Consider the following 24491-nt stretch of genomic DNA (forward strand, 5'->3'; position numbering starts at 1 on the left):
ATCTTTTTTCTAGAATTAAACGAAGAAACCCCAAAACCACCAAACATCTCCTTCTATGGATCTGACTGACAAGGGCCACCCAACTTTCCCCCAGGCATCTCTCAGTAGAGTTGGAAAGTGAGGTGACAGAAAACAAGGGCTCACAAGTGGTGGTGGCGGCAGGGAGGGAGGCTCGCTCCTCCTGGTGATGTGTCCCAGGCTCTGCGAGGCAGCAGGTGGAAGGAGTACTGGGTGTCTTTGATACCTCCCACTAGCCTTGTCTTCCTTCTTGACAGTTTCAGCCTCCTCCCATGCCCCAATCTCGACTCCTCCTGCTCCTTGCCCCAAACAAGCTCAGCAAGTGTCCTTCCCCTCATCATAAGAAGGACACTGAGGTACTAGAGAGACTGTAGAGGAGGCGACAAAGCTGGTGAAGGGGCTGGAGCACAAGTCTGATGAGGAGCAGCTGAAGGAACTGGGACTGTGAGAAGACCTCATCACTCTCTACAAGTACCTGAAAAGAGGTTGTAGCATGGAGGGTGTTGGTTTCTTCTCCCAAGCAGCAAGTGATAGGATGAGAGGAAATGGCCTCAAGTTGCACCAGGGGAGGTTCAGATTGGATATTAGGAAAAAATTCTTCACAGAAAAGGGTTGTCAGGCATTGGAACAGGCTGCCCAGGGAAGTGGTGGAGTCACCATCCCTGGAGGTGTCTAAAAGGCATTTAGACGAGGTTCTTAGGGACATAGTTTAGTGCTAGAGTTAGGTTATGGTTGGACTTGATGATCCTGAGGATCTCTTCCAACTGAAATGATTCTATGATTCTTCCCTCAAGAAAGGCCACCCTAGGCCCTCTGCAATTGCAGTATCTTCATCACTCCCAACATCTGTCACCTCATTCTGGCAATTACCTTCTGCTGGCCCTCACCACCATCTGATGCACTCCAATCCACCACAAAGAAAGACAAATTTAACTTTCTTTACTGCGAGTACTTATATTACTTCTCAATCTCAAAAACTTCCACACTTAAGCACAGGTATTTTGAGGATTCAGGCTCTAGAGCAGAAAATAAGAGGTCACCAGACTCACAAACAAGGAGGTTAACAGGTTGTGTGAGTCCATGTAAGAGGATGCCAGAACAAAGACTGGGAAGCTGCTGAAAAAAATAAGCCCAGATCAGTATAACAAAATCTGAGACTTTCACCTTGAAGTGACACGCGTTTTGTCTACATGTTGCAAAATCACATTATTCAAAAGTGTGAAACAAAGATCTTACAGTGGGCAGAACCAAAACATCTGTCCATTTTAGTTTACACACTGTGCAGTGCGTGGCTGTGTATACTGTACAGCAGTGACAGTAAAATTAATAAGAGAAAATAAGCACACCCCTGTAAAACATAAAGAGCCTTCATCTATCACCAGACTTTTTAAGCCTTGCTGGAATTTTCTTTATGAAAAATGACATCTGCCAGAATTACATATGATTAAACGCTTTAAAAGGACAAAAGCTTTGTTTTGATTCAGTTTACTATTGTGCTGCCTGTTAGCATTTATTTGACTATGATCTTAATTGGATATGGGGGGTTTTTTTGCCTTAATTAGCTTGTTAGCATTCTTCTAAGATCTTTAAATATGGCTAGTTTTCACTCCAAACATGGAGAGAACTAATCCATTACTAGGGAAATTTCTCCTTTTGCACTCTTGACAGATAAATACCGAGAGCTAGAAAGCTTTATAAAAGTGCAACACATTTTTTCTTGTACACTCTATTCCAAATATATCCAGAAGTTATAATTTTATAAACCTTTTAGCTACATATTTGATACAAACCAACAGTAAATACTACATGTATCCTGCAAAGCCATCAGTGAGCTGTATACTTCATTAGAACAACCAGTTGTGCTGGTTTGACTGAAAATGAGTTAATTTTCTTCATGCAGTTAGAAACCTTCCTTTTCTATAGCTAGCACAGTTGTTATTTGGACTGAGTTTGAGAACAAGAGATAACACCCCAGCACAGAGTTAATGTTTTTAATTGCTCTGGTCTGAGAGCCAAGGACTTTCTGAGCTCTGCCCACAGGTGTGAGGCATCAAGGAAGGAGGGCATGGATGGGGCAGAGCTTGACTGACATCCAGACTGATCAATAAGAGTATTCCATCCCATTAGTGTCATGCTAATTATTTAAGGAGAGTTGGGACCTTCCAGTCACTCTCTTGTGTTCTCTTCGCTCTTGGAGACCTGTTCAGCCGAGTTATGTTCGAGATGTTTAGGTCAGCCTTTCCGCATCCTGCCGTTTGCAGACGCCTCTGGGCCTTTCTGCCTTTATTCTTTTTTCTCTCTCTGGGATCAGCTGTTCGGGACCAGGTGCTGTTTCCTGGGACTGGCTGCTCAGTGTGGATGGAGTTTTTGAGGAATTGTATTGAGTATCTTTTATTTTATATTCTATTTCCATTTTATATATAAATACGAGTAGTGTATTAGTATTTTGTTACTTTATTAAACTGTGTTTCTCTCAATCCAAGTTTCTTCCCTCCCTTTCAATTCTCTCCTCTACTTGGAGGGTAGAGAGGGGGGGTGAGTGAGCCACCAGTATACAACTAGATTTTTTTTTTTAAAGCCAAACAAAGGTATTTTTCAATAAAACAAAAATCTGTTACCTCTCCTGCATCCGTGAAGTAACCCAACAACTTTATGAATCTACATTAATATTTTCATTTAACATACATACAATGCCAATTTGTTAATTAAACTTCTTTCTAAATCAGACAACATTCCCACAGAGTAAATCTGAGTGACCAGGCAGACATTTTCTAAGAGAATCTGAATACCTACAGCCAGTAGGAATGAGAAGAGGTCAATAACCTTGGTGTTAAATCAAAGATGCAATCCCACATTATTCTGCATTCAGCCTCAGGTTACCAACAACCCATTTCTTAACCAACACAGCTATGTACAAGACAGAGTGCTATTTGCTGGCAATGACCACTTTGGAAAAGAGGTAATACAGACAATAAGCACCAGTTCTTCTCAACAACCTGGGTAATATTAAATGAAGAAATCCTGTAGAAAGGCAAATAACACCTTCAGATAAATCACATATTCAAAGTAATCAATGACTAAAACCAGTGTAACTATCTCCTCGGAGCAAAGGCACATTTGGTGGTAAGGCCATGCTATGAAACAAATTCCCCAGGAATAAACCAATCTACAATACCTTCTGCAGTTTAAATTTCAAAACCTGCTATTTATTTTATGTAGAATTTCATGATGAATTGTAACTGTAGCTCTGACAGCCTCATGTTCCTAATTTGTTCTGTGGGGCTGAGCTGTACTGCAAATCTGGTTTTTGGTGTTTGGTCCTTCAAAAACCAAGACTGAATGTATACAGTGAACCAGCGATTCACAGTTACTTCCTACATTTGCTGTTCCTGTAATCTAGTGAGAAATAAGATCATCTGAAGTGACAAAATTAAGACTTTAAATACACAAAGTGCTGGGGAAGTAACTCTGAATTTCAAAGAATACAAATCACCTTTGGACTACTAACATATCAAACAAGAAGGCACACATACATCTCTATTTCTTAGTAAAATGATTAAGTAATTCCCATCACATCGCTTCATAAAAGAGGATGATCATTTTTTAAAGAGCCTAATATTACCTAATGCATATGCTATATTTTCAAGGCCTTTATTTCATTGAGAAGTCCATTCTTGAATTTCTTTGGATAGCTTAACACACCAGAAATAGCAAGTTATTTGTATATTTTTTTAAACACGCCAAATATAATTCTTGCCTGGTGACTGACTGAGATTTTACTGTGCATTACTGATACAAAACCACTGCTCCTCTCTCCCTTGTATTACAGCTTTCTATGCATTTTATCTGTGAATGCCTACTTAGCACAAACAACACCATTTCATACCCATATAATGGAACATCACTACCCTGACTAGCTATGGTAAGGCCTAGATGCAACAGACAACTGTACACAGCATTTTTAAACTGCCTCCTAGCAGTAAAATGGAACCCCTCATTTTCTCAATTACTTTTGCTAAGGCAGAAGATACTCAAAACATACAAGGAAGCAAAAACCACATCCCAAACCCTTAGGCACTTCCCCACCCATTTCCATTTATTTTCTTCTGATCATAATGGCTACTCATCATTTCCTTACTTAAAGCTGAACAAAGTTCGAAGACTTGCTCTGAAATTCAGCATTGATAGCTAACACAACTCTAAAACCATATTGCAACTAAGAAGGACATGAGTCTTCACGGCTTGTAACAAAGAAAAAGCATATGCATGCATGTGTAGTAAGGAGAAAAATGATTTAAACTAAAGAAAAGGGCTTCTGGGCAAAGTTCTCTATTATCTATGTCAACCTTTCATTCCATCTTTTCCTACCAATATTTTAGTTTTTCTGCCACAAATAATTAACTAACACAAAATAGCTATGCTGAAACATTGCATTTGTAAAATTAAGCGTTACCAACAACTATTACAAATTATTAAACCCAGAATATATTTGTAAGACAAACCAAACCAAAAAACAACCATGACTAAATTACTTAAACAGGACCAAATGTATAAATGCATCTGGCAAATACAACCGTGCAGACCACATCGTAACTGCAACTCTCTTACTGAATTCCTTGCTAAAGAAATCTAAAACGAACGCTAAGTTCATAACAACTGAAAACAACTGTAGGTTGGAACCTGAGATATCAAATCCAAGTTCTGTTCAACTCCCTTGTCACTTTCTTAAATGGTAGAATTCAACACTTTTCACTGTGTGTTGAATACTCCAGGCTAAATTAAATAAAGTCCAACGCAGAAACATTTAATTTTTTCCCTAATACAAAGAAAAAAAAAATCACTAGCTATAGTGTTACAAATTAGTATGATGCACACTAGAACCAGGTAGAATGCATCTAAGGTGCTGAGGTAACTGGCCAACATTATCATGAGACCACTTTAACATCTAAGAACAAAAAAAAGCATGAGCTGCTAGTCAGAGGAACCTCAACAAGCTGGAGGAGTAGGCAACAAAACCCCACAGGGTTTAACACGGCCAACTGAAAAGTCCCGCAGGTAGGACAGACCAAGTACATACACATGCAGATGCTGAGGACAAGCTAGCTGGGGGCAGAAAGGGCAACTCTGCAGAAAACGGTTTGGAGGTCCCAGCAGATGAGGAGGGGACCACAGCAGCAGCACACACTTGTGGTATAGGTGGCAAACCACAGTGAAGCATAAGGGTGTTACCCCCTCTGTTTTGGCACTTGGAAGGCCACATCTGCACGTGGTGTCCAGTTCTGGGCTTCCCAGGACAAAGACGTTGACAGACTGGAGGGGAGCCAGCAGAAGGCCACCAAGATTGTTCAAGTGATGAAGCAAATGGCACAATAGGAGAGGCTGAAAGAACAGAGCTTTTGTAGCCTGGAGAAAGTGTCTACTGCCTTCAGCTATCCTACAGGGCGTATAGAGAAGACAGAGCTAGATCCTTCTCAGATGCATAGTGGAAAGACAAGAGGCAACAGGCAAATATGCTAGCAATGCAAATCGAGGCTACAAGGACCCAACTCCTCATGGGAGCAGTGCAGCCCTAGAGATACTCAGTTCTCTCCATGCTGAGATACATTCAAACTTCAGCTGGACATGCCCAAAGTAATTTCCGTATCAAGCTTAGAAGCTGCCCCTGTTTTAAGCAGGAATAGGCTTGACATCTCCAGGGGTTCCTTCCCACCTCATCTTTTTTTGGATATTCTTTGATGGTATTTGTAACTTAAAAAGATATGCAGCTCAGTCTACCATATGTGAACTGGAATTATTTCTAAGCTCACTATGAAAGGCAAGAAAGACTTTTTAGCCACAGTATTTCATTGCAGATCAGGATAACCTGAATGAAAATACTTTTATTTAAGCAACATGACCTTTTGTTTTGAATGAGAACAACCGTAAGCTTTGTTTCTCAGAAATGGTGCTTTTGGGACCAACAGCCAAATTCTTGTACAGAGTCCCCTTGACAGATCCCACCACTCATAAGTACATGTCACCTCTGAGAGGTAGATGCAGTTAAACATACAGCAACAGCTTTGCAGAAACTAGGTTTAACAGCCCTTACTCCCAGCTTCTCTCTACCCCATACACCTCCTTCCATTAGACGGACACAGCCATTTACAACACCACACAGGGAACCCAAACAGCGGACTGATCCAGTGCAAAAAATAACCTGAAAGAAGTTGCACATTTTTTCCTCAGGATCTTATATACTTGAGACTATTTCTGCACATATACCTAATTATAGAAAAAACATTTCAACTGACAGAAATTTGTTCCTGCTATGCCAACTCATGTAGATTCCTGAGACTGTCACCATGGTGGCTGCCACAATTATAGATGAACAGTCATACATTTAGTTCGCCACTGGGTCTTCAGGTGCTTCTCCCAGGATCAATAGTATAAAACTTAAAAATTGTTCTAGAACAAAGCTGTACATATTTTTTGAGACGACTACTTTGATTTAAACCATTTACTGAGCTGACTGCAAATGCAATGCTCAGCTCTCCCACTTATTTGAGTCTGTATCCAAACAACTGGTTTTAAAGTACAAAGACAGTGAAAAATATGGGAGAAGCATTTGTTTGAGGTCTACTGTAAAGTCTAATGTGCACATAAGACGTTTTTTTAAAAAAAAAAAAAGTGTTCAGCATACCTCTGCTGCTCCTGAGGCAAAGGAGACTGTCAGAAAACAGCTGCCAAAACACAGCACAATAACCAGATTAAGAACATCAGGAACTCAAAATAACAAGAAAGAGCATGTGCAAGAAAATCTCAAACAATGGAAGGTACCCAAGGAAGTTCCTGAGAAATCTGTTGTCTAGTTGCAGAGAAAGTAAAAGAGATCTATCCTGAAAAAGAGAAGAGCATTGTACCTAGAGCAAAATATTGTGTTATTTTTTTAGATAGGAATGAATTTGTAAAAGACCAAAGCGAAGTACTATCTGGTCTTTGTCTGTTTGCCATTTCCATAAAGGGATATTGGGGTTTGGACACTGCATTTTCCCTGCAAACAAGACCTGTACTGAATTTTTCCATTCTTCTGGCAGATCCAGGTAGCTGTTTCAGAAGCACAGAGGTGGTGGGAGGGGGAAAAGGAGAGAAGTGATTTTTAAGGGTAACCACATCGTAGGAGTCAAAAGGTAATGTGCATGGTGACTGCATAAGTGGCCATACGATCCATCCGCCTGCGCAAAATTCTAGGTGACAGGTAAAAATACTCTCACTCCCTATATTTGCTTTGCACCTCGGCTGTGTACCTTTTATGACTCAGGTTGCCCAAAATATACCTCGATTTCCAAAAATTTTTCTAGGACCTTTGAGACGCATAGCTCTGCAAAAGAGTTGTTGCTCCTAAGGTATTTTATAAAACCAGCAGAACAGCAAGGGAAAGAGCCCAACAGTAGTAGGTTATTATGCTTGTGAAAAAGCACAATCTTTTCCTCTTGATGACATTTTAAAAATCCACATATCGCTTCTCACTGAAAGTATCTGAAGCCAATACTGCCAAAGCAGGACCAGGGACTAGGGGAACGATAGAGACAAAGCCTGATTAGTATCTCCTGGTCCATAACGAATGAGCCAACTACTAAATATTTCTTCCAATTTCCTACTAGGAAAACCTCACAAATGGGTGAAGCACTACAACCAAATTAGAATTCCCCACTTTGATTCACAATGACCACATGAAGTTGTGAAGAAAGCACTGAAACACAGAAAGTGCTGTCAATTGCCTTTAAAACCCCTTCGACAGAAGTACCTTATAAGTTTTATCATAGTAATAATTTTTGAAGACTGTACTGAACAGCATGGGGCAAAAGAAGGATGGGAAAGGACAGTCCAGTTCTCAGACATGTTCTCATTCGTCTCTTAGACCCACAGATACCAGGCTACCAAGATATGCAACAATATGGAAAGTAACCTGAAAAAGATAGGTTTTAATAAGTGTTAAACTGAAAAGGTAAAACCAAAAGCAAATCAAACTGAAAGAAAACCAAACCATACAGCAATTGCACAGGATGGAGGTGTTACCACCGCATACAAAGAAATCTAAGCTACTCATCTCGAAATAATTTGTGAAACATTTTTATAATCAAATAATACAGGAAGTTCCTTCCCAGAATGGGGAAGACAGTCTGAGCTCTCAGTAACTATGGTATCGGCAGATTCAAGTCACACTAAGCCAACTGATGTCAGAACAAACAAATCCAAAACAAAAAGCATCACAAAAACCTCAAAACCAGACATTCCCAAACACCCCAGTTTTCCATTTTCTCCTCAGAGCACTTATATTAAACACCTCACAAATCAAAGAAAGTTAGCAGAATAATGCTCTTCGTCTAGTACAGAATGTTTCTTAATTTTTTTCAACAGTATATGGAAATGTCCAAGATTTAAAAAGCATTACTGTTCTAACTACATAGTACCTAAAGAGCAGAGAAATAAGAAAACTCACTTCCTAGAGTAATTTCTACACTGTAATGCTAACAACCACATTTTTTAGCAGTGCAGTAAGAGAAAATTTGGAAAACATATCAGACTATAAACGATGCCAAATGCCATTGAAAACATTTTTGACCCCACTTTGTGTTATTGTATTGAGTGTATATTCATTCTGAAACATAATTACCATCTGGAGAATTCAGAGACTTCTATCTATATAATTTTAGAGTCTTTCATAGGACTATTTAAAGCAACTACCAGACAAAAAAATGAAGAGAATGTCTCTATTTTTAATCACCTGCCAAGAAATTTAAAAAGTTATGCATTGTGAGGCAGTTAAGCAAAGAAATTAGAATTAGTGCATAACATTGAGTCCCTTCTATAAAAGTGATTCAAGTAAATGTGAATACATGTTAAATACTTGCAATACTGCACATACTATGAATTCCCTCCTACATTACAGAAATACACATACAGACTAATACTAACATTGAATAGCTTTTACACAGATGAAAACACCACCAACAACAGGACAAAACACAACTTTTGAGAAAGGAAAACAAAGACAAAACTAACACTGACAAAGGCATAAGATGAAAAATACCAGGTTAGATCTTGCAGTGTAGTATATTTCTTCTGAATTGTCCAAAAAATCGCTACTGTCAGGCTGTTTGTTAGGTAGAGATCAAGAAACTCAAGTTATTTACATTGAGACTGAAAGCCGGGTATACATAAGGGGAAATTTTCTTGCTTAAAAAAAAAAAAAAGAAACACAAACGTTGTTAGTTGAAACTTGAACCACATTAAGACAGTTTTGGGGATGGGAGTAAAACACAGCTATGGGTATGGTCACATTACCAAACACTACTGGATCACATCAACATAATGAGTTATTGTGCACCACCTGAGCAATGAGCTCCCACCCATGTACTAATGAACTCACCACCCGGTCATGAGCAACAAACTGCCTCAGTAAGAGCCAAGTGTGCACCAGTGCAAAATCTCCATGCACCACCAATAACTCAGCATGCTGCAGCTGTCCAGTCTTTGGCTTGTGCACTCATACCCATCAGTAAATAAAGTTTGAGCACACTTTAGTGACACAGAAGCAAAAGGGTAAGCAGAACTGTTTTAATGAAAATGGATCCACACTGTCATTGCTGGAGGAAGAGACAGGCATTGCTTGCTCCCGCTTCCATTTAAAGGACACTCTCTTCTCTCCCAAAGCGTGTAGATTGTTAAAACCTTCCCCCCTCAGCCTGCTTTGTACTAAGGCTCTTTGCTAGAGCATTTGTTCTTTGATTAGATCTCATTTGCATTTGACATGCCAATTTAAACTGTCCATTGGTTCTATATCTAATGACAAAATACGTTTTTTCTTTGGTCTCAAGACCCAATATCATAATTCTCTAAATCATGGTTCTGTTTTATCTGGGGAGGACATTTCAGGTCTGCATGCTTCATTCTGATACAAGCAGTGGAACATTTCCCTCTTCATAAAGATCCAAAAAAAGCATTATAGACCTTCCTTATAGACAGGAAGGCGAGGCAAGTTCTTTGGACAGGTTTCAAATACGCAAACTCTGACAGGAATAGGCAATACTAAGAGATTTCCTTATCAGCAGAATCAATCTGGATCATTCAAGTCCCTTCTTGGAACAGCAAGAGCTTCTGAGATTCCAAAGTGCAAAGGTCCTGATTGCTAAAACACAAGACAGGGAAAGGTTTGATTCCTTCCTTCTGACAACACCTGCCAAAGAAGTGCTCTCAAAAGTTGTGCTTTAATTCCTGCACAAATCTCCCTCCCCAGTTTAGCAACTCAGGTTCCTGAACTGCAATGAAAACACCTCTCTGCCTCATGAAGTTGTCCACTAACTGGTATGTATAGCCAGTGACTGATAGAACAAGAAAGAAATTGAAAAAGTATTCTTAAAACTTCAGCTTCTCCGTTAACATATTTTTGCAATTATGATTCTGTGTGTGTATAAATCAAAACAATTCTAAAGGAGGAAAAGCATCATAATTTGAACTATATGATGCTACTAATTGTATTTTCTTTATAATCCAGACAATGCAACAGAGAAGCAAAGTCAGGATAACTTGGAATCAGTTAAAAAATAATTTTAAGTTAACTGATGAGTTTATGGTATAAACACTGACTTCATTACCATATTTAATAAACAATTCTATAACCAGGGCTCCCAAATGATGTTGTTATGCAGTTAAGTCAAGGCCTAAATAACATGTCTGAAATTACTGTTTAAGTCCTACATGTGATTTGGTAAGCTATTCTCCCCCATTTCAAACAGGCACCAGAAACTGCAGACTACCTGTCCAGCCAGTTGCTGAGGAAGAGCAGAATTATATTACAACCTCATCCACCCAGAACCAGCTGACCCACTACCAAAGGACAAGGCACCAGGAAGGAGATTTTAGTACAACTACAGGTCAGAATTTCCACTCACATGTGGCTTATACGCTATAGAAGAGGAAGTACATTCCTAGGTACACACCCTTCCCAAAAACAACTCAGAGCAAGGCCAACGTCCCTCCCATCTATGTACTAAGCCAACTTTTTCACCTTAACACCTGCCTTAGAAAAACAAAGAGAACACAAAGGCTGCAGTAAGAAAGCAAATGAGTGTCTTTTTTATCCAGGAATGTGAACAAACTGCCGAAGTGCACAAATGTGGAAAGCAACAGTCTACACAGAAGAGAGGAAGCTACTACAATCGTGTGTGTGAGACAGCACAGATGCCTTTTTCCTCACTGCTTGAGTTCTCATATCCCTTGTACTGATGGGTCCATAAGAAGAAAACACGGATAATACACCTTTACAGAATATGTGAACTGCCAGACCCAGTGTGGCTCAGGTGTGATACAGGGCCACAGGAGGACTGCATGAGAAAATAACGACTCCACAAAAAACCAGTTTCTCAACATGCATCATACTTCTTTCCCAGGCTCCAAATTTTATTATTCCCATCATCGATCCTTGTCCATACAAGCACAAGGGAGAGAAACATTTCAGTATGCACATTAATTCTACAATTAAGAAAATAATAAAGGGAATGATATACTAGGCAATGAGGTATAAAGGACAGATGAAACCCACAAGACAAAGGGCTGTTGCTTAGCACATACAGCACACCTGGCAGAGCCCACAAATACAGGGTCTTGCTGTATAGTGTAATACTAGCAAAAAATTTAGGACCAATACGTTATGACTTGTTAGAAAAATTGCTACCAAATTTAATAGTGCTAAGGAAGTATACTACACATTTTGGATTTCTCCTCCTCCAGAGATATTTACAGGCAATAACGTGCAGAGCATAGCCCATGCTGCATGTTACTCACAAATTCATGATGTGGCTCTGTCTCTTTCCTCAAGGGTGGATCAAATTTTACTTGACCAACTGAAGAGGAGAAAGGGAAAACAAGAAGTTTGACTGTAGTTAGACAAAATTTAGCTCCAAAGGCTAGCAAAAAAAAGAAAATCCAGTTTAATGAGTGTATCATATCCCCACTGATGGAAACTTCTGACACAGGCACATATGGAACTTGTGCCTGCCAGAAAGCAATAGGCAAGTACTCTATCACAAAGGTAGCACAATCACCATTTGCCCCACCTACTCTTCAGAAGGATGAAGAAAACCATTCATCAAATAGGGCAGTGAAGTGCCCTCTTTAGAGGAGCAATACAGCTGTAATTTATAGAAAAAAAACGCATCCATTGTGTGAATTCACTCTTGGATCTGTTCTTCTGGGAGATGCATTAGCACTAAGGACACTTGAAGGAAGTATGGAGAGAGCTAATGACATCTTCTAGGATGGCTCTTTGGCACATACTCTTTAAGTCCTCTCAATTTTAGCTTAAGACAACTAAAGCTCCAAGTATTGCTCTAACTTTATTAAAGCAAGAGTGACTACGATTTGGGGGATAGAGTCTGCTTTTAGTGGCCAGTGATAAAACTCCTCCCTTCCTGATTTCTGCATGACTGTTTCAATTCAAAAGCAAGAACTACAATGAGATACTAAATTAAGAAAGAAAAATCTTCCTCTGCCATTCTGCTATCCTGCAGAACCTGGCATCACTCTGAATATCCTTGCTGCTCTGGCATATGAAGCTATACCAATCAGGTCGCAAAAGAGCTCAGGTTGCAGCCTGTTCAATTGAGATGAAGCAATGGTGAGATTTGTTGAAGTGCTGACTAAGGGCATATTCAAATATGTTACACTAACATTTCTTTTGCATAGTCATCTAGAATTTATAAGTAAAACAGCATAAGTTTTTATTTTTCTATAGATCACTAAAAATGTTTCTATATGTCAGACACCCAGAATACCAGTTGAAATATGTGAATAACAATAATTATTTTAAGAATTTAATGTTGTCATAATACACATGCTTACAGTTTATTTCAGAGCGTGTCTTTTCTTCTCTCACATTTCTACTTGTTGAATGAATTCGATGAGGCACTTCAAGAGGCTAGAAGAGAAAAACAAAATACTTCAACACCAAAATATTGAATCCCAGTATTGTATACCTAGTTTTTAGCAGGTTTTTTTAGCATAATATCAAAAAAAGAAAAAATAAATCAAGCAGAAGATAAAAATAATGATTGCATGCATGGCTTTGCACACTAAAGTTAGAATTACTTGGAGACATTTTATCTGTAGAGTGTCTTCAACTGCAGGATAAGGATTTTTAAAACACTGGGTTTGAGCAAATAAAGACAAGGCTGGCCAGCGCTTGTTTTTGCTCAGATAACATTTCCTTTTTCCACTTTTCTGTTTAAGGGTATTGGTAGTTTCCAGAATAAGCAGTAAGACTAAATCTGACTTATGGGCAACATTTCCTTTGTTCAGACACTGCAATTGTTTTCTCAGCTTCTAACTTAAACTGATTCCTAAGAAGTCAACAGTTAGTTTCTTCAAGTAGATGAGAAGTTAGCCTAAGATTTTCAGAGCTAAATAGAAGAGTATTCCTGGTACTCTTGTGCTGTGTGGCAAGAGCAATGCCATCATTTCTACAAATAAACCTTCATAGTTATGTTCCACTTCTATCTTTTCCCTGGATCTCCATTTACTTCTCTACAGAACTAAGTGTCACAAACTTTAAGACACAGCTTTCTTTCCAGTGCCCCTGCCAGATGTACTCTCTTCTTTCTACATCCACTACTGCAGGTTCTCTGAGAAACTATAACTGAAGGTTTCTTAACAAGAGTACAAGACCAGTTGACTGCTCTATACAATTAGGCACCAAAATTAGCAACATAAATCCTAACAGTGTGCTCTCAGTATGTCCTCTACAATGAAATCTTACTCATCAGAAAAAAAGTTAATTCGCCATCATGCTAACCCAAGTAATCTTGAAAAGTGTATGTTTGCTAAGTTTCTGTGTTGAATATGTAACAGCAAAACAATTTTTAATTAAAGGAATCTGACACAATAGCGTCAGAGATTTGATGTGCTGGTATGTTAGCTTTGCTTTTATATAATTATAATCTTCACTTGGCAACTTTTGACTATGAAGTGATTACAGACTTAACTTCAACTGCTGTACTATCATGAGTTACAAATAGCTCAGCAACTCTGTTTATACCTGAAATATTATCTGAAAGCATTATTCCCTTCTCCCCTTTTCATCATACGCTATTTCCTTGCTTTATATTAGGATCCAACACACATGTACATAATGTTTTATCTCCCATTTATGTTGACTTTGGTCTTTTTTGAAATTGGAGAGACAAATTGTGGCTATGTATTTTCTCCCACATATCTCACAGACAGCGTTTTGTTTCTTGTAACACAGGCCAATCTTCCCCTTCCTCAGTTCTGATCTGTCTATTGTGCATTCCTTTGAGCTTTAGAAACAGCGTGCTATAGCTCAGGACATGTTTCAAGGTTTATTCTGGTTTTCTACTTCAGTATTTCAAACAATCTGAGCCCTAAAAGTAATGCCAGCACCAGGAACTGACCTGTAGTAGGGCTGGGAGGTCTTTTTGCCTTTGCAGTGATATTGTGCTACTTCCTTGCATCCTGCCAGATGTTTGTACTACACAACAGGCCAGAGCCTGCCCTCACACCTCTTTCTCCATACCAAACAAACCAATAAAAACAGCTGACATCTGAGCCATGCAAGAGGACAAAGGAATGCATGTTAACTTCCCTGCACAAATGCTACTTGGGCACAATTTTAATCACAGTACAGATCTCAAGAGCAATATTCTCCCCCAAAACTTACAGTATTCTAAGGATAAAACATATGCACTTCCCTCTTTGCAGACTTTTAAGCTAATATCACATCTATCATGAGAATCACTGTCACAAAAATGTGGTGAACAGGTAGTTGCGAACATCTCCAAAGGTTTACTCTTAAGGGAGCGAAAGCAGATTCCCCAATGGAAATCCCATCTTTAACTGATCGGGAAACCAAATGAGGCCCTCCAGGAGTTAGGGTAGACAAAAATACTCAAAATGTCAGCTACAATATTGTTGCCAAACAAATAATGACTGTATCAAAGGGAGCCCTTTCTTATTATATCCAAAAAACCTGTGTGGTTTTAGCTCTGTTTTTACACATTAAACATTTCAGCTTTGTCCAGGTTTAGAATAATTTGAAGATGTAGTACAGCACACCTCAAGGAGGTGGCAAATTCACATCTGAACCTCTACCTCACCCATACAACTCTGCAGACTACCCAAGCAGTAACAGACAGCATCCCCATAAAAGCCATATTGGCCAGGTGAAGAGCTGTCATCACAGTGGGCAGACTTTCCTTCAAAGACTACAAATAGCCAAGACAAGCTCTCTAGCCTCCAAAAAAATAAATAAACAAACAAAAAAACCCACCACAAACAAAAACCCCACACCTGGGGAAAAAAAAAAACCACACACACACACCAAAAACCCCAAAACAAACACCACCAACAACCAAAATTCCAAAGGAGATATGGAGCAGGTCTGAAGTCCAAAATTCTCAGTGTTGTTTGTACCATGCTATGTTGCTTCTTTCAATTTTTGATGGGTACATTCAGGTGATTGCCACAAGCACAGGCACGATCAATCCCCAAGTTCAGATTAACATCTCCAGCTACCTCTGCGAGCAGGCAGGTATTGGAGCAAGTTCAACCGTGCATAAAAGGAACGTGTACACTTATTATTCCCTTCAGCTAATTGTAAGACCACAACACCAACAACTGCTTTGCCTGTGGCAGGATTCTTCACCTGAAACACAGACCTCGCTTAAGATGCATCGGATAATTCATTATCACCTGTTTTATTCACAGAGGTGGGCTCCAGGCTTGCTTATTACAAAATAAAATGTTTTCCCAACTGTCACTATCAATCTCATTTTGCAGGTGGATTAAATGCCTCAATGGAAAGTTAGCTGTCAACACGGTTAGAGGAGAAATGAGAAGATACATCTAAGTTGCCTATCCAATGAAAATGACCCAGCACCATAGCTGTGTTTGAAGCTCAGTGGAGAGAACTCAAGCCTATGCAATGAACAATAATAAAGAATTATCATTATCCCTAGCACAGAAGCACACAAATGGAGCAGCATATATAAGATAAACAACAAGTGAACTAGCATCTGAAAGAATGCCTGTCAAAAGACATGCAAGCAGCTTGATTGTCCTCCGTACTGTCAGCCAGTCAGCTCCTTTATAAATGATGAAAATATGCATTTTCTCTGATCACCACTATGAGGATGTTTTCATTTTCTCCATCGACAAGGCACAGCTTTTTCCCCTGATAACACACTTCATTATGGGATAACTTAAGTAATACACTAGACAACAGAAGAGCCTTCTTAATGGTAAATCAGAAGGGACAGAAAAGAATGAACACTATTTTGAAAGCTACAAGTAACTATCAAGAAAACATGTACTGAAGTGACTTCATAGATGAAGAGAAGAGAAGAGAGATTTGCCACCTAAGTGCCCCAAAAATGAAGGTCAAAATTCTTACGGAAAGGATTTTTTTTTTTTTTTAAAAAAACAGAAAAATGTACTAAGTGTGCTCCACTATTTGCAACTGCTTTTAAAAGTATTGACTATTCAATCCTTATGCCTTCTTCTCTTTCCCTCCCATTTAGGAAATACGTAAACATTGCACTCCACAATACAAAAAAGAGATCTGCTTCGCTTTGGCTTCATTTCACATTTCTTTATTCCACCTTCTATGGAAGACAGACTAGGTGCATGTCAACTCATCTTTGCTGTTCCAGAAGGTAAAAACTCATTTTACTTGCAAAATCTGAAAATTAGCATCTTAAAGCAGTTGCTTCTTTTAAGCATATTTTCCTTTGAAGGCACTTTTAGAGTAGTTTATCATTTAAAAAAAACCCAAAAAACCCCAAAACCCAACAAACACCACGCAAGTATGCAATCAATCAATGGCATTTGTGTTGAAAGGATTAATTTTTTTTCCCCCAAAAGAGATCATCAGTTAGGGAACTGTAAACATCTGGAAAGTCTTCACTAGCATACATTAAGTGCTAAGACAGGATGCAGTAACAGAACATCTGTTTGCTCTTATTTGTGAAATACTTCAGTCCTGTGCTGTTTATCATCTTACATAACCACGCTATTTTTTCCCAGTTGATAAAGCAGAATATTAGAAACTTTGACAAAACCGTAAGTGAAATCAAGTTTCAGAGAATTCTAAGATAGAAAAAAATCTGCAAGAAACACACAGCAAACCATTGGACAAAAACAAATACAGGGTCATTCTCCTCTTCTCATAAGAAAGTAAATTAGGAACAAAAGAACAAGTTCTATAGAGGTATAAAAACATTTTTATGAATGCTTTCTTTGCAGATGAATGGAAAAATAATTCCACGAAGAAAGAGAAAGCAGAATGCATGACAAAACTCAGGACTGGAGAGTAGTCCACACTTACTGTTGCAAAATTATTGAAGGACAACAATAAAAAAAAAATTAAAGTGTTTACACTTCTTTTTATTTGAGCTTCTCTCCCCCAAATACAATGAATTTTGGTAAGTGATCGTACATGTGACAGAGCAGCACAACCAGAAGTAAAAGTAACCCTTGAGACTAATCCCAGATCACAAAACATGCCATGGATCAATAAATCATAACAATTTAGTTTTGTCAGCAATGAAAACTTAATCTGATTCTACGATCAAAACATATTCCTACCTCAGGATCATCATCATCAAAATCGTGGTAAGTGGAATGATCAGGATTATTCATTTTATCCAAAAGTTCAATAGCAAGACTTCGATTTAATGGCTGGGTAACAAAAGGATGCTGAAAGACAGAAGTAAAAACACATTAAAATTGCAACCACTCATATCAAGTATATTTTAATTTTATAACTTTTAAAAAATCCCATACATAAATTTATACCTGCAGTAATTTTTCAGCTGTAGGTCTTTTTTTAGGATTTTTTGTAAGTGCCATTTTCACAAAATGATGGAAACTATTTGACCTGTAAAATGAAGTGGTAAACATTAGAATCAATTGCCCAGTGAAATACATGAGCATTACCTACTGAAACAGAAAAGTACTTACCATTTCATTTTGTCCTTTAATTTAGGAGGTTGGAAGTTGCTTTTCGTCATTAGAAAAAGTGCTCTGCAAAAAAACCCAACAGTATTTCTGTGGCTTACATTCCAATGCATGCATGAGATTAATCATTAAATACATTTTTTAGTTGGCAGGAAGAATTCCATCATTACACATCTACGCACCAAAAAGAGTTGGTGGAATTTCTATTGTGTACATTCAGAACACTTACAACCCAATATCCTTGCAGTACCCCCAAATACCACAAGCACACATCATCACCACTCCAAATGGATTATTTACAAACTGTATTTACACACCAAGCTTTAACCTCTTACTAACCTCATTGGATGCAGGTCAAACATTGGAGGCTGAAGTTCAGCAAGCTCTATAGCAGTTATTCCAACTGCCCACAGATCACAGAGCTGGTTATAGCCACCTTTTCTTTCTACTGCAGCAACTTCTGGTGCCATCCTAAAGGATAAAAGACATTTTGAGATAAACTTCTCGTCACAAATCAAATATTCTTCTGTACACACCAGTTTTCTACTCTTTTCCCTAAAGCTCTCCATCTATAAGATCACAACATACACATTTATACACATGGATACGTGTGTGTAAAAAGTTTATATATACAAGAAGTTTCCCTCAATCATCTTCTAGTAACTAACAGGCAGTGTCCCAAACAGCTATTTAGCAGTAAGTGGATGAAACCAATCTGTCTTAGACTTTTTTGCAGGCACACAATGACCTACCAACTCAACCAGCAAAGTGCCTAAATGTATAATTACTCAACTACAGTAAAATCCAAATTCACACATTGCCCTGGAAAATGATCAACTGACTTTGAAGAGAATAATTCTAACAAAAAAACCCAAACAAAACAAAACGACCAAAAAAACCCCAACACACACACACACAAAAACAAAAGTAACCAAATGTCAGCTTTCTTGTATTCTAAAAGCAGGAGACCTGAAGGCTCATTGTCACCTCTGCACTCCTTGTTTCCAGTCTGCCTCACTAATGTCGGAAGACCTCATTTAAGTTAACAAAGTAGTTTCACATCCTCAGGTGGCAAAAATTAACCGACTAACTGACACATAAATAGGAATACCTAAAGAACATTATCTGCTAGGAACTGTCACAGGTTTTGAATGGCCAAAGGTATGAATTTGATTGTCCTACATAGTCATATCAGGTGGCAAACAAGTTAGTATGTTTTAGCTTTGAACTTTATTGGTCCAAATGACTTGAAAAGTAGCAGTTGAACTGGAGATGTAACTCAATATAAGCAAGATAGATGAATGTCACTGCATGAGTGCTGCAGTAAAGCAGCAGGTGGCATCTCGAATGATGCACAATTTAAATACAGACATCCTTATCTGTAGATCTGAAAACACCATCAGGTTTGGTGGTAAAAGTTATTCCAAAGTTTGCATAGTTAAATTATATTTGCGTAAATTTCTTCAAGAATTAATTAAAAAAGCCCAATTGCTCCAAATCAAAAAGGAGGGAGTTACCAAGATAGAAGGGGAACATAGATTAATTTTAGAAAGACATGGGGGAAGAGCACAAGAGCAAATAGCAGGGTTACTAGAGCTAAAGATGGCACGCAGCAGTTTTGCCCTTCATTTCTCTCCCATCCAAGCATCACCTGCCCAGACACCTCTAATAATCACTAAAACCTTCACACCGCCTGTTTCCAGCTAAATTTTCTCCTCCACCATCTCAACAATTTTGCTTCCCTGCTTTTCCTCTCAAATCTCTGAAAAGCTTTACAAAGAAAAACCAATGCTTTTAATCAGCATTTAACCTATGCAATGCTTTCAAAGTTATTGTTTAAGGTTATGACGTGTCATTTGAGAAGCCTGGCACAAATTGGAAGTTACAGTGATACAGGCCAGGACTGAAGTCACAGAATCACAGAATGTTAGGGATTGGAAGGGACCTCAAAAGATCATCTAGTCCAATCCCCCTGCCAGAGCAGGAACACCTAGACATCTTAGGAAAGAGACACAAACCAATTACACAATCGTGACTGATGGGTGTTTATGTTATTCTGAAAGGGAAGTGAATCCATGACTTACACTGCAAAAGAATGCTAAAAATGCTGTGCCTGACTATTTCAAGGCTGAATACTTGCAAGTAGAGGTTTTTTTCCATTATACATATTTTTAACTTGTTGCTACTAAGCTGTCGGACAACAGAATTTTGAATATTTTTCTGGGAAAACGTACAACAAAAGTGCTATTTTTCAGTGAAGAATATGTGTCATTTACCTCAAAGTGAAAGGGAACAACCACTTCCAGTACAAAGAGAAGAAAATAAAATGGCTTAACTTTAGAAAAGATAAATTATGCAAACTAATTTACTGAGGGAAGAATAAAGAAACAGTACAGATATAATAGAAATGTTTGTTTGAATTCAATCAGTTTATGGAAATAAGGAACAAAAAAAAAGAAAATAGCTTATAGGAAACATTTCACAAGTAGCAAAAGAATCTGTGGAGACAAACAAATGAAACTCATTATCAACTGAGGAGCTGCAAAAAAGACTTATCTAGGGTAGAGGGAAATAAACATGAAACACCAAAATGGAATAATCAGGGAAGAAAAAAAATATTTAAGATCAGATTTAATAACAAGTAAGATTGTTGATAGTTTCTAAGTTTGACTAAATTGAGATACATTAGTCAACAGTGACAGCAGCACAGAAAGCCTTTCAATTTTACAGAGCATTACAGCATTTTCTCTGATACTCAGTTCATTTGGGATTTAGCATAAGTAACACAGACATGATCACTAATAAGTAACAAAGCCTTCAGTGATTAGTCTACCCAGAAAGTGACATGGCATGCTTTTATCAAAGTTTTTCAACAGTATTGTATGCTGTTATTATTATATTAATGACAAAACATTGTTACCAATATGGGGTGCCAATGAATGATTTCCTTTTGGCAATTGTAGCTGTTATCTGTGCAGATACTCCAAAATCAGCTATTAAAAACCAAACAAACAAAACCAGCAGTTAATAACTTATTTAATGGAATTAATTGTTAATGAACAGAAGTTTGGTTTCCCCACTGTAAGAGTTTCTTAAATATACTGGAAATATTTAACAAAAAATAAATAACAAAAGCAAATAAAGGGAACTTGGTGTATCTCAGATACCATAGGTCAGCTCCTCTCAGTTGCCTGCCAAATACGCAGGCGGCACACAAACATGCCCCCATCAACACAAGAAAAAACAGGGCAGCACACAAGTCCTAACAGTGTTTCAATATGATTAAATACATCACTTAGTATTATCCAAGAGATTCTTTTAGATAACTTTTAAAGGTACTTCTCACATTTGAGCACCCTGGATGTGAAATTTTATTAAAAATTTATAAAAACATTTGATTTGACTTTCACTTCCCCCTTACCACATCAGAAAGTCTTTTACCTTAGTGTTCCAAAACTACTCCAAAGACTCCTCAGACACTAATTGGATGGCACAGTTAGATACTACCAGTAAGAGAAAAAGAATTCTGACATTCACTAATTCCTTACATGAACCATTATATCATTAAACAAAATACAGAAGACTGCTTTTTAGGGCACATGAAAAACTGTTAATAAAACTAAATTGCATTAACTCACCTAATTTTACATGTCCATTATCCGTTAAAAGAATGTTTGCTCCCTTAAAAAGTAAGCATACTTGAATTAAAACATGCAGATTCCTCCAATACCACATTAAAAAAAAAAAGTCAGATCTCATGGCAAACTAGGGGCCTTAGACAAACCAAGGACTGTGTGATCAAGATATCTGCAGCTTTACCAAGGAAATATGTGTGAAATTAGAAACTTGCTATTCTGTTATATAAAGAAACTTGGATATATAAGGTTTCTCATTAATTTTTAGTTTAGTATTTCTTAGCCTATGGTACTACTGAGTTTCCACTGTATACAAAACCCTCTCAAAAAGCAGAATATGATGATTTGCCTATGCTGATGAATTATTTTTTCTAGTTACACTGACTGAAAGGAAACAGGAACTCTAAAGGTCAAAGCGGAAGTAATTTGATTTTCTTTTCATGTGGAAGAGCTGGTTTTGTCTTGTTTGAGAACCACAATAATTATATCCTCAAGGACTGGCCTTGATATTCACGTGTTTAGCAAAACTATTTCCGTCATTACACAACTGAGATTGCTAGTGCTCAATTTGAAGAGTTCACTGTTGTGTCGCTGTATGCACCACTCACTTCAGTTCAATAATCAAAACTAACATGAAGTGGTAGTCAGTACCATAAAATCATGGCATAAAAGGACTGAGAACAAACTTGATCTGAAGACTGAAATCAGGTAAAGGTTGTGTAGAGTGAAAGCTAGAGCTGGCTAAACACAGGTCCACAGCCAGGAGATCTACAGATTAACATACTATTTTTCCATGCTCATGACTTAAAAAAAAAATTCTCTCCATAAGCACTATAAGCATTTCTTATCAGCACAGTTTGTGCATAGATACTTGTTTCTGAACATGAGTCCTTACAAGCATCATTTTGCATTCTATAAAGTATAATGAAAAATGTTTAATTTTTGTGTCCAAGGTAATATCTCTTTCAGAAACTACTTTTATGATTGCTCAAAACCCAAATATTATTCTGCAGTCTACAAGAATAGCTTGGAATCAGGCTGCATTAAGGCATCTACAGTTGAAGCTACTATGTACATCGCATTCCTTGTCTGAAAAAGGAAAAACAAAACCACCAAACAAAACCAATCCCCTACAAGACACAAAGGAATATGATAATTTACTGTCAAATTTCCAGGAGGAAGCCTGCCAAGTTTAAGCTGCAGTCTGAACAAGGAAGAGTTTGGAAAGGCAAAGAGTAGGTAGTAAAATTTCAGGGACAAAAAGTCAACAGGAAGCACCAGAAGGAAACTATAACAGAGAGTAAGAGTCTGAACAAGCAACCTTTGATACAGATTTGTTGAGATTATGGTTTAAATAACTCAATGTGAAGAGCCTGATTTGCGATATCCTCTCTAATTTTAGCATGTGAGGGAGGGGGCAGAAATAGTCTCCAAGAACCATGCAGAACAACAGCCACTGCCCTGCAACCCGTTTACCAAGAAAAGCAAGAAGCCAAAGCAACAGCTCTGCCCACTAACTGGCTCAAAGAGAAGGGCATGTCAAGCTTCTTGAAAAGGTGTGCGAAAAACCAAACCTTTCCTTTTGCACAGACACATCCTTACAGTCATCTGAACACATGTTGCTCTGGACACTAGCTGATGCCTGGAGTTTACAGCACTGGTCTATATAAATACTATGTTTGCCTCCAATTAAAAGAACAAACTATTTTCACACATGCATTTAAGGGAAAGATTTTTATCTTTCCTTTTGTATAAAATTTTAATTTATTCTAATAAAGAGTTTACATATTTAAAAATATCCCCAAAATTGATACATAACAATAAAGATCCATCAGAGGTGATGCAGCCTGTTATAAAAACAAAAAATTGCCTTCAGTTTTTACTTACCTTTATATCTCTGTGCATTTTTCCTTTACTGTGAAGATAATATAGTCCCTGCAAAAATATTTAGATAATAATTAAGTTCAACATTTTTCATTTTATATGCATTTCTTATTTAATTACAAGACATATTTAGGATCCAATCCAATCAATCTACATGACCCATTTACTGAAGAACATTCGTATACTTAAGTGTATCCAAATTGCATTTGCAAATTCAATATATGTGGTATCATAATACTTAGAACACAGGACTGATGGAAAAAATCTCAGTCACCACATGTATTCCAAGAAAAGCATTCCCTGACCAGGTTTTCCTCTGGACATGGTAAGCATCACTTTTTTAGACCAAGTTAATTATGTTTAAATTGCCTAACAGTCTTTTATTCAGCAGTCAGATCACTGGATACTTAGTGTAGTTATCTCCTAGCTCATTACACAATTAAGTTTAGAAGCATGCTAGCAGGCAGCACTTTGGGTCTAACACAGCAGTTCAACTTTAATTCATGTTTTTCTACAGAAGCATTAGGTTGTCTTTCTGGGTCTTAATGAAAGTACCAAAGCATTTGACTAAAATTCTCTTCCAAGGGTAAAAAGACATGTAAACATCTTCCCTGCTCTGCAGTCATGAATCTCCATAAAGACCTCATCATGGGAGATACCCAAGTCAAGATAGAATTTTTTTGCCAGCTCATGCAAGACGGTATGGAGTTGATCACAAAAATAAATTTGTATTGTCTTCAATTATCAGCTTTTTCATGGATGGTCCTAAATATAACAACTGGAAAAACAAGGAAGCAATTACTTACATGACCTGGTACTAAAGATTTTCAAGTGAACAACATTGTACAGATAGACAACAGTACCACTGAAGATACAGTTTTGGGGTACTTTTTTGTCAGTTCATGAAAACCTGAATGCAATGTAGCTGAAGTGCTAATCAGATAC

The 24491-nt window shown here is 37.8% G+C and overlaps 1 protein-coding gene across 4 annotated transcripts in view; it reads right to left on the minus strand.

Annotated features, from left to right (window-relative positions):
• Positions 1-24491, minus strand: part of MAP4K3 (mitogen-activated protein kinase kinase kinase kinase 3) — an 84670-nt gene that overhangs the window by 36875 nt on the left and 23304 nt on the right. For all 4 annotated transcript variants that reach the window (XM_065630665.1, XM_065630666.1, XM_065630664.1 and 1 more), the window contains 9 exons: positions 23550-23597; positions 21666-21708; positions 20948-21020; positions 18367-18498; positions 18031-18093; positions 17866-17947; positions 17656-17766; positions 12898-12973; positions 11842-11900 (listed from right to left, as the gene is read on the minus strand). In XM_065630665.1, coding sequence (XP_065486737.1) covers positions 11842-11900; positions 12898-12973; positions 17656-17766; positions 17866-17947; positions 18031-18093; positions 18367-18498; positions 20948-21020; positions 21666-21708; positions 23550-23597 — 687 coding nt within the window. The remainder of the gene's footprint in view (positions 1-11841; positions 11901-12897; positions 12974-17655; positions 17767-17865; positions 17948-18030; positions 18094-18366; positions 18499-20947; positions 21021-21665; positions 21709-23549; positions 23598-24491) is intronic.

This window comes from Caloenas nicobarica, chromosome 3, assembly GCF_036013445.1.
Source record: "Caloenas nicobarica isolate bCalNic1 chromosome 3, bCalNic1.hap1, whole genome shotgun sequence".
Taxonomy (NCBI): Eukaryota; Metazoa; Chordata; class Aves; order Columbiformes; family Columbidae; genus Caloenas; species Caloenas nicobarica.